The sequence below is a fragment of the Rhagoletis pomonella genome, unplaced genomic scaffold (assembly GCF_013731165.1).
Source record: "Rhagoletis pomonella isolate Grant_MI unplaced genomic scaffold, Rhpom_1.0 Rhpom_scaffold_00001, whole genome shotgun sequence".
In the NCBI taxonomy this organism is placed as follows: Eukaryota; Metazoa; Arthropoda; class Insecta; order Diptera; family Tephritidae; genus Rhagoletis; species Rhagoletis pomonella.
In genome coordinates, this window is record NW_023458555.1 from 89,768,768 (window position 1) to 89,778,732 (window position 9,965).

General features: G+C 43.4%; 1 protein-coding gene across 3 annotated transcripts; it reads left to right on the forward strand.

The window, feature by feature from the left end:
- Positions 1–1,116: 1,116 nt before the first annotated feature.
- LOC118748658 lies at positions 1,117–9,426 on the forward strand. Of its 3 annotated transcripts, none has more exons than XM_036483263.1 (2): positions 1,117–1,502; positions 8,470–9,426. In XM_036483263.1, the coding sequence occupies exon 2, from the start codon at positions 8,482–8,484 to the stop codon at positions 9,067–9,069; it is 588 nt and encodes a 195-aa protein (XP_036339156.1). In that variant the 5' UTR covers positions 1,117–1,502; positions 8,470–8,481; the 3' UTR covers positions 9,070–9,426. The 3 variants fall into 3 exon arrangements, with proteins under 3 accessions (XP_036339156.1, XP_036339138.1, XP_036339146.1); XM_036483245.1 differs by having other exon boundaries at positions 1,117–1,498; XM_036483253.1 differs by lacking the exon at positions 1,117–1,502 and adding an exon at positions 1,509–2,513.
- The last annotated feature ends 539 nt before the right edge of the window (positions 9,427–9,965 follow it).

Sequence of the window (9,965 nt, forward strand, 5' to 3'; positions counted from 1 at the left end):
TGGTACCAACTTGTACAAATTTTTTGCTTAGCGAACACTCCTACAAGAAATGCTTCGATTCGAAATATTAAATTTATTAGAGGAGGATAGGCTGCAAATAATAAAAGGCGTGTCATAAAAGAACAAATCAACTACAGTTTACATATTGGTGTAGTAGAAAAATTGCGGCTATCTCATATCTCGTAGCCAAATTGAAAAAATTTTATTAAAAATTGGCGCGAACCTATAATATAACAGTGAGCGTAATAACGGCATGGTCGAATGCATGGGGTTCACGAATTGGCGCTATGTAGTAATCCATCGAGTGGCAAATGCCGTGATAAACAAATTGATGGATTAAACTATTTGTAGGCCGAAATTTACGGAAAATATTGCCACACAATTTTCAACATTGGTGGAGTCGCAGGGTGCATTGATGGAACACTGATTACCTAAGGTTACTGAGTACCAATTTGTTAATCGGTACGGAAATCATTCAATTAATGCAATGTGGGTTATCTTACTGAATTATTTTGGAAAGATCCAAATAAATAACCCTAAAATGTAGAAAAATATAGTTATTCATATAAACATACATATGATAGTTAAGGCGGACTTATTATTTCTGTCTAAGCCGCCGCTTAAGCCGAGTTCAGCGGCCGTGCGCGCGCACTTTGGCGGCAGTGGAGTCGACGCGACTCCGAAAATAATTACCGAGCGCGCACGGCCGCCTCCCAATCGTCGTGCGAAAATCCGCACAAACCAGTTCAGCTATTAACGCCGGTCTACGCGCACGCGCCCCCCTTAATATTAGCATTTTAAACATCTTTTCAACTGTGTCATCTTTTTAACATCCGTGAAAATATAAACTTTAATTGTTAAAAACTTTGAATAAACCGAGCGGAAGTTTGTAAAATTAAAAATTGAAAACCAAAGTATTTCCTTAAAGCGGAAAGAAACTGTGTGTGTGCAAGGTGAGTGCGAAAGGCAACCATTGGAAATAGTCATGGTCCTTCGCAGCCAACCCTGGCCTAGCTCCAAAAAAATAAAATAAATTAATAAAAACCACAAAAAAAAATCGGTACTCGTACGACCGTAAAAACACAACAAAAAACAACTTTAACAGTGGAAAAAAAGCTATAAACTAAAGTGCACGTATATACATACATATACGCAAAAAAAAACTGAGAAACTAAGTGCAAAAACAACAAACAAAAGTGTAAAAAGAGTGCACGTACATTTCGAAAACTCAAAAGTGAAAAATAAAATAAAATTTTGGAAAAAACAAATAAATAATTAAAATACTTATGTACATTTAAAAAACCAATCGAGTGAACAACATCATCATCAAACCAAACAAATTGGCCTACATACTTCAGCCAAGCAACCGCCACCAGCAGCCATCAACAACATCAGCAGCCATCAACCGCATAAGCGGCAGCAACAACACCAGACACAAGAAGCCCCCAGGCAAAAAGGAGCAAAATCAGATACACATATACATAAATCAAGGAAAGTAGTAAGTAGGCAAATTTTTAATTTCCTTAAAAATTTAAATAATATAACTTTCATATTCTTGAAAGTTATATTATTTCTAATAAACTGCCAACGGGCATACATACGTATATACATATATATATATATATATATAATTAAATAAAAGGCGTATTTATTCTCGCCAAAAACGGTTTCACTAAAATTGCAGATATTTTCTTGCCGCCCAAAAATCTCACATCGGCAATTTGCCGCTATTGAATTTTGGTAGAAACATTCCGTTTTCCGGAAAGCGGTATATCTCCACTTACCGCCAATCTTATATATATATATAAGTATATGTACATATATACAAATTCTGATATATACCCCAAAATAAATTCCGTTGCAGTTTATATGCCTACTGTGTCCCACTGTGCAAGAACAAAATATTAGCACATTAAAATCACATACTTTCCTCTGCTTACCAATTTTTGCCGTTGGTCGCATAGTTCGTTGAACTTGGCTAAACAAATTGCCGAAAAACATAAGTGCACTATTTCCCATATATCATATGTACATACGTTAGCACATATAAACATTTTTACCAGTTGCATTTTCTGCAACTATTCGTATAATAGCTAAGAGAGTCGCTGCTATTTATCGAACAATACAGTCCACACGTACCAAGCGCACTCTAGCTTATTTTAATTTATTTCAATCTTGCTTTTCTCTGCTGCACTCACCAAGCTAAGAGAACGTAAATCAAAGCCCGCTCTCTCAGCGGTGAGCGGCTCTTTACGTATTATTATATCCACTTGTGCATTCCCGCACACATACATACATACGCACTATAATCAAAACAAATTCTCTGTTGTTTTCGTTTCTTAACTCACCACTGCTGTGACAAAGCATAGCTTAGCCATATACTCGGCTTCATACGTAAATATTTGTACATACATACGTACGTACATTTTTACATTCTACATATTCTGCACTTTTGTACATACGTGCTAACAAAGAATATTGTCACACGAATATTATCCATAACGCGATAAGAAGTGAGTTCAAGATATCAGATACATGCAACCCAGTAGGGAAAGCTCCCGAATTGCATTGGTCTAGATAGTGATAAATAACCATTACTTTTTCAGTATTTACATAATTAGTTATATCACATTAAATATTTATACATACGTATATTTCACCACGTATATAAAAGTGAAAAGTGTTTGTGATTTTTTTTTCTCGTACTGAAATTTTTCAAATCCAAATTCCGCGGATTTAATTGGGACGCTCCGTTTTCCACGTAATAAAAAGTGCTGAACCAAAAATTAAAGCAAATATAATTTCACGTAATTTGCAAGAAACAAAAAACACAAACACCGCCACAAAATCTTAAAATTCTTTTCCTGATTTTCTGTGGCACAAAGTGCAATTTTTACTCGTTTGACATATATTTTTCTAATTTTTGCGAACGTTATCTGGGTGGTACTCAGTAAAATTTGATAAATTTTTCTCTCAATTTTTATACGTGTGACCTTCCACAGCATTAAAAACGCCACTTGGACACAGTCCACCAAAAATGTCTGAAATCGAGACAAGGTCAAAAACTGCTTCGCAAGAAGCCACCGGTGGTAAGAGGGAACCCTCACCGCGCCCGAAACCTAAAACTTTTGACCCATCCGCTCAAAAGTTTATAGCGGAAAGTGACAGTATCATGAGATACTGTGCAAGATTCAGTGATGCACCGATCCAAGACCACACTGAATCATATCTTATGATAAAAGACAAATCACTAGATGATTGTTGGGCACGGCTTCAGTCTGCCTATGATTTGGTTTTTTCAAAGCCAGATGACAGCCTACCCGAAAACTTTAAGAGTTCGGTAGAAGGCAAGTACTTCACTTGCCTTGAATTATATGAGGTGACCAAAGCTAAAATTGCCGATCAACTGTCGTTGATTAAAGCAATCGCCGCACCGAGTCCACCACCCCGCGTGGAACACACCTCGGCAGAGGCAAACGTTTTTCTTCAAGTCCCACCTTGTGACACGGAGACATTTTACGGTGGTTACGAAGAATGGCCCGCCTTTCGTGACATGTTCACAGCGGTGTACATCAACCACCCGAAGCTCTCCCGTGCTCAAAAACTGTATCACCTCCGGTACAAAACTCAAGGAAAAGCCGGTTCCATCGTCAAGCAATACCCGCTCAGCGATGATAACTTCGAGCTGGCCTGGGAAGCTTTACGGTCACGATACGAAAACAAACGTATCTTGGTTGACAACCAAATTAAAATTTTGATGACTTTGCCGACTATTCAATCCGAGAATAGCGAGCAACTTCAAAGGCTGCAAACATCAATTAACAACTTCTGTCAGTTCTTAATTCCCAAGACGTCCAGACAGACAGTTGGGATCCCATATTGGTGTACATTTGCTCATCCAAATTGCCCGAAACCACACTGTCACTTTGGGAACAATCTCTCTCTTCTCGAAGAGATTTACCCTCATGGTCACAAATGGACGATTTTCTTACTTCAAGATACGAAGTAGTCGAAAGACTTAACCGGCTTCATCCAAGCCAAAATAAACAAAAACCAGTCGCTCATCAAAATGCTGCGCAAAACAGGTCCTTTAACAGGACTCAAACCTTTGTGGCAGAACCTAAGAGGGAACCAACTTGCTCTTACTGCAAGTCCCCTCATCCCATTAGAGTCTGCCCACAATTTAAGCGAATTTCGGTCCCGAACCGAGTACAATTCGCAAACCAAACCAAGCTGTGCAAAAACTGCCTTGGTAATTCCCATAGCACTAATGAGTGTCCGAGCAAGTGGTCATGTACACATTGCCAACAACGGCATCACTCCCTGCTGCACATGAATCCCAAACCACAATCTCGACACTACAGTGCGCGAGCGAATGAAACCGCCGCACAACACACTACTGCCCAGTCGACACCTCCCGCTCGACAAGCGCAGTCAAGCTCCGATTCCAGCGAGCAACCGTGCTGTTCCAAACAAGCACAAATACAATCATTGCACACCGACAATGATAGCAAAATTCTCCTTCCAACTGCCATAGTCGCAGTTAAACACGAGGGTGAATTGTTTCAACTTAGAGCCCTGATTGATCAAGGCTCACAAAGAACTTTCATTTCCTCGAAAGTTCAAAAACGGTTGAAACTACCATTCGAACATTCCAAGTTCGAAATTTCCGGCATGGGTGGACATGTAGTACAAAGCTCCTCAAAGCTTTGTCCACTCACATTGGTAGCACCAAAAACCATGCAACGGATAAACACACAGGCTATCGTGTTACCTCAGCTCACGAGGCACATGCCTACATTCACCATTAGCCGTGAAAACTGGCAGCAATTCAAGATCCTTGAACTTGCTGACCCAAGCTGTCACATACCAGCTCAAACTGACATGGTAATCGGCAGCGATATACTTCCACAAATCCTGCTGGAAGGTATACAAAATATTTGCGGCACAATACTTGCGCAAAAAACAATATTTGGCTGGATTCTCAGTGGTCCAATAACCGAAAATGTGGTGTCATTCTCGACACAAGTAGAAGAGTGCTCGAATGCAACTCTCAGCTCTCAGCTTCGAAAGTTTTGGGAAGAGGAGGAGATTCCACAACCTCCACAAATTTCCCCGGAAGATCAGGCTTGTGAGCATATATATGCAACAACAACGACTCGTGCCCCAAACGGTCGATACATTGTGCGACTTCCATTCAAGGAAGAATTTCCAAAAAAGCTGTCTCTGGGCCACTCTCGGTCTGCTGCACTTCATAGCATGGAGCGATCGCTTCAGAAAAAAGGAGACTTAGGCACAATGTATAACAATGTGTTGCAAGAATATCTCGACCTCGGTCATATGGAGCACACGAAGCCATGTGAGATAGTAGCTAATGGCAAATACTTCTCATTCTACTTGCCACACCATGCGGTCGTCAAACCAGATAAGGTAACCACCAAAGTTCGCGTGGTATTCAACGCCTCAAAAACATCTGGTTCAGGAAAATCCCTGAATGACGTGTTGCACACTGGTCCCACACTCCAGCCAGATCTCATCCTGCTCATTCTGCAGTGGCGAATGCACAGATTCGTGTTCAATGGCGACATTGAAAAAATGTAGCGTCAAATACTCATCCATGAGGACGATAAAGATTTTCAGCGAATCTTATTTCGCACATCGGCTGACTCTCCTGTCACCGATTATAATCTTAAAACCGTAACGTTCGGGGTTAATTGTGCACCATACCTCGCTATCCGTACCCTGCATCAATTAGCAGATGATACGATAGCGACATTTCCCTTGGCTGCCACAATACTTAAAACCGAAACGTATGTGGATGACATCCTATCCGGAAGTCATGATATTGACAACGCCACTGAATCACTTCTTCAAGTGATCAAAGCGCTTAAGTCAGCTGGTTTCATACTCAAGAAACTAACGGCCAATCATCCGGCCATCTTAGAAAAATTTCCAAAGGAGGATCTTCTCGACTCCAACTTTTTGAAATTTGAGAGCGCTTCCACAACCAAAACTCTTGGTATACAATGGAACGCACTCACCTATAAGTTTTCCTACACCATTCTGCCTGCATCGACATCGAATGCCGTCACAAAGCGACAAATCTTATCCTCTGTCGCAAAACTTTTTGACCCGGCAGGAGGGCTATCGCCAGTGATGATTCAAGCAAAGATTCTTCTTCAAGAACTTTGGCTAGATGGCGTTGATTGGGACGAATGTGCCAAACCTATATCTTTAGCAAAATGGCAACAGTTCGCAGAAAATCTGCCAGCTATCTGCCACTTCGAAATCCCTCGATGGGTTAATTTCACTCCGGGGCAAGATACCCAAACCCACGGGTTTTGCGATGCCTCGGAAAAAGCATATTGCGCTGCGATTCACATCCGCGCAGATGCTAGCAACCAAAGATATTCCACTCTCTTGGTTGCAAAAAGCAAAGTCGCACCATTGAAGACGGTAAGCTTGCCACGCCTGGAGCTGTGTGGTGCAGTCTTACTCGCAAAACTGGTCGCAACTGTTCGAAAACAGCTCAAATTGGAATCGTGCAACATATTCTTATGGTCAGATTCAGAGATTGTGCTAGCTTGGCTTGAAAAGCCACCATGTACATGGAAGACGTATGTATCCAATCGTACCTCTCAAATCCGGGAATATCTTCCAACCGGTGCATGACGCCATGTTTCCAGCCAAGATAATCCAGCCGACCTCGGCACCCGTGGGTGCAAACCGCAGGATTTGGCGAATTCCCCACTCTGGTGGCACGGACCAACATGGCTCTCTTGCCACATGGATGCATGGCCAAGGTCAAAGGCATGCAGTGCATCTCCACCAGAAAAGCGCAAGGTGGAGGCATATCACGCGCTCGAAGAAGAGGTCGATTTTCTTGATCGCTTTTCTTCTTTCTCTCGAGCACTCCGCGTGACTGCGTACATGTTCCGCTTCGTGAGCAATGCCCGCAACAAATCAAAGGGGGTAGCCACAATCACCTATCCACATCTGACACATAACGCATTTCAATATGCAAAAATTCATCTTATCAACGCAGCGCAATCACGCCATTTTCCGAGCGAAAAAAGCGCTTTGCAAGATAAAAAGCCACTTAACAAAAAAAGTCCTCTTATTGTTCTCAATCCTTCGTTGGACAAAGACGGACTTTTACGGGTTAATGGCCGATTGGCACATTCCACATTAAGCTATAATGAAAGGCACCCAATAATTCTCCCTACCGAATCGAGGTTCTGCCAGCTATATTTGGAGTTTTTACACTCGCTGCTTCTTCACGCAGAAACACGATTAATGCTCCAAATGGTAAGGCAAGAGTACTACGTACCAAAGCTGAAACCTCTAATTAAAAAATGCATCTTTCAATGCAAAGTGTGCACGCTTTACAAGCAACAAACACGCACCCAAATAATGGCCGCTCTACCCCCTGAGCGCTGCAGTTTCTCACTCCCATTTTCCACAACGGGAGTAGATTTTGCTGGGCCATTCCAAATTAAAGCATCGGTGCTAAGATCTACAACCCTTATCAAGGGATACGTTGCAGTTTTTGTCTGTTTTTCCACAAAGGCAGTGCATCTCGAGCTATGCTCGGATCTTACAACCGAAGCTTTTCGAGCAGCATTCGCCCGCTTCGTTGGCAGACGAGGTTTTCCCTCAAAAGTGATGAGCGACAATGGAAAAACGTTCATTGGCGCCCAGCGCGCAACAGAACGCGACTTCGTTAAATTCCTTAACGAATGTTCCACAGACATTGTCAAAAAATATGCCCCTCAAGGCATCAACTGGCAATATATACCACCCAGCGCCCCCCACATGGGCGGCTTGTGGGAATCTGCAGTGAAAAGCTTTAAAATCCATTTAAAGAAAACCGCTGCAACCCACAAGTTCACTTTCGAAGAATTCACGACGCTTCTGGTGCGAATTGAAGCAGTCCTCAACTCGAGGCCTCTATCCGCACTTTCTCAAGACCCAGCTGATATGACAGCACTTACTCCGGGTCACTTCCTTCGAGGTGCACCGTTATTGGCCATTCCCGAGCCTAATGCGGAAGACCTCTCTCTACTAAACCGATGGGAGAAAGTCAAAGCACTTCACCACCAATTTAGTCGCCGCTGGAAAGAAGATTACCTCAAAGATCTTCAGAAGAGGTACAAGTGGAAAACTCCACAGCGCGACCCTCAGCCAGGCGACATCGTCGTGATCAAAGAAGATTCACTCCCCCCCACCGAGTGGCGATTGGGACGAATCGAAAACGTTCGCCATGGCCCTGATAACCACATACGTGTTGTGGAAGTCCGTACACAAAATGGAGTTATCACGCGGCCACTTGTCAAACTGTGCTTCCTTCCAAAAGCACAATAAATAATTCTATACATCCTTTCCTTTTGTATATTAAGGGTCTTAACTTCCCGTTTAAATATTGTACCCAAGTACTTCTCGTTTCTCTGCCTTTGCTTCTACTTCCAGATCGAAGACATCATGGCAGCACGGAAGGCATGCCCCCTGGCTCCAACGGCAGAGACAGACAACTGCCTACAATGCCGGCTCTGCCACCGGTACCACGCATTGCGGACGTGCCCGGCCATCAAGGCGATGAAGCCGCCGCAACGGTTGGGAGTAGCCCGCGCGCAAGGCTACTGCGTCAACTGCCTTGCGCTCACCCACACCACCGGGGAATGCGATTCGCCGGGTAGTTGCAAGACCTGCGGGCTAGCGCACCACACGCTGCTGCATGTGGCAGCCAACACGCATGCGCGCACGGGGCCAAGGGAACAGGGGCCCAAGAAGAGGAAACCGGCCACAAAGGCCCCAAGGAGCGTCAAGCGGCGCGCACCGCCGAAGAAAAAGGCGCTGAAGAAGGCGCAGAAGAACCCGCGCAACCATGCGCCGCAACCGCCGCGCAAGAAGACCGCCCAACGGACGATCGCGCGCACGCCCCAAGGCCTACAAACGGCCAATTTCCAGGGCCGCACCACCCACCGCGTCCTGGGCAACACTATACGCGCCCTGAAAGAGCTGCAGGAGACGCTCAGCAACGCATTCCTGCAGGGCGGGGACGATGTCTAAGCCGCCGCTTAAGCCGAGTTCAGCGGCCGTGCGCGCGCACTTTGGCGGCAGTGGAGTCGACGCGACTCCGAAAATAATTACCGAGCGCGCACGGCCGCCTCCCAATCGTCGTGCGAAAATCCGCACAAACCAGTTCAGCTATTAACGCCGGTCTACGCGCACGCGCCCCCTTAATATTAGCATTTTAAACATCTTTTCAACTGTGTCATCTTTTTAACATCCGTGAAAATATAAACTTTAATTGTTAAAAACTTTGAATAAACCGAGCGGAAGTTTGTAAAATTAAAAATTGAAAACCAAAGTATTTCCTTAAAGCGGAAAGAAACTGTGTGTGTGCAAGGTGAGTGCGAAAGGCAACCATTGGAAATAGTCAATTTCCTTAATAATTTTTAAGACAGAAAATTTATTGGCCGTGCTTTGTGCGCGCGACATACTAAGAAAAAAGAGAAGTTGAAAACGTTTATCAAATCGCACATGGGCTTGCTAAGCCTTCGTTTTCCATTAAGAAACGGTAATCATTTTAGCAAAGTACATTATTGGAAAAGTTCTCTATTTGAAAAGCAAAAGAAATGGGCTGTGCAATGGTTATCAAATCGACTTATCCAAAAAAAATTGTCAGTTAGTAATTTGTTTATAAGTTGATACGTTTTTTATTTTTATTTTTTATAAGTAAAACTTGCAACACTTGTCAACTTTACTTTAAAAAAAAGGCTTATCCAAAAGTTGTAAAGTGAAAAGTGATAAGCCGTTGGTACAATTGGGCCCTGGTTGACACTAATCATCGGTTAACATCGTTATCGACGTTTTCGACTCCATGCATATAACACGGTGTCGATAACGATGTTTAACCGGGGACTAGTGTCAACCAGGCTTTGAGCAAACGGCCCTTAACCGGC

Bases quoted from the DNA above. Each gene is read 5' to 3' on its own strand.
- LOC118748658 (XM_036483263.1), top strand. From the start codon at position 8,482: ATGGCAGCACGGAAGGCATGCCCCCTGGCTCCAACGGCAGAGACAGAC.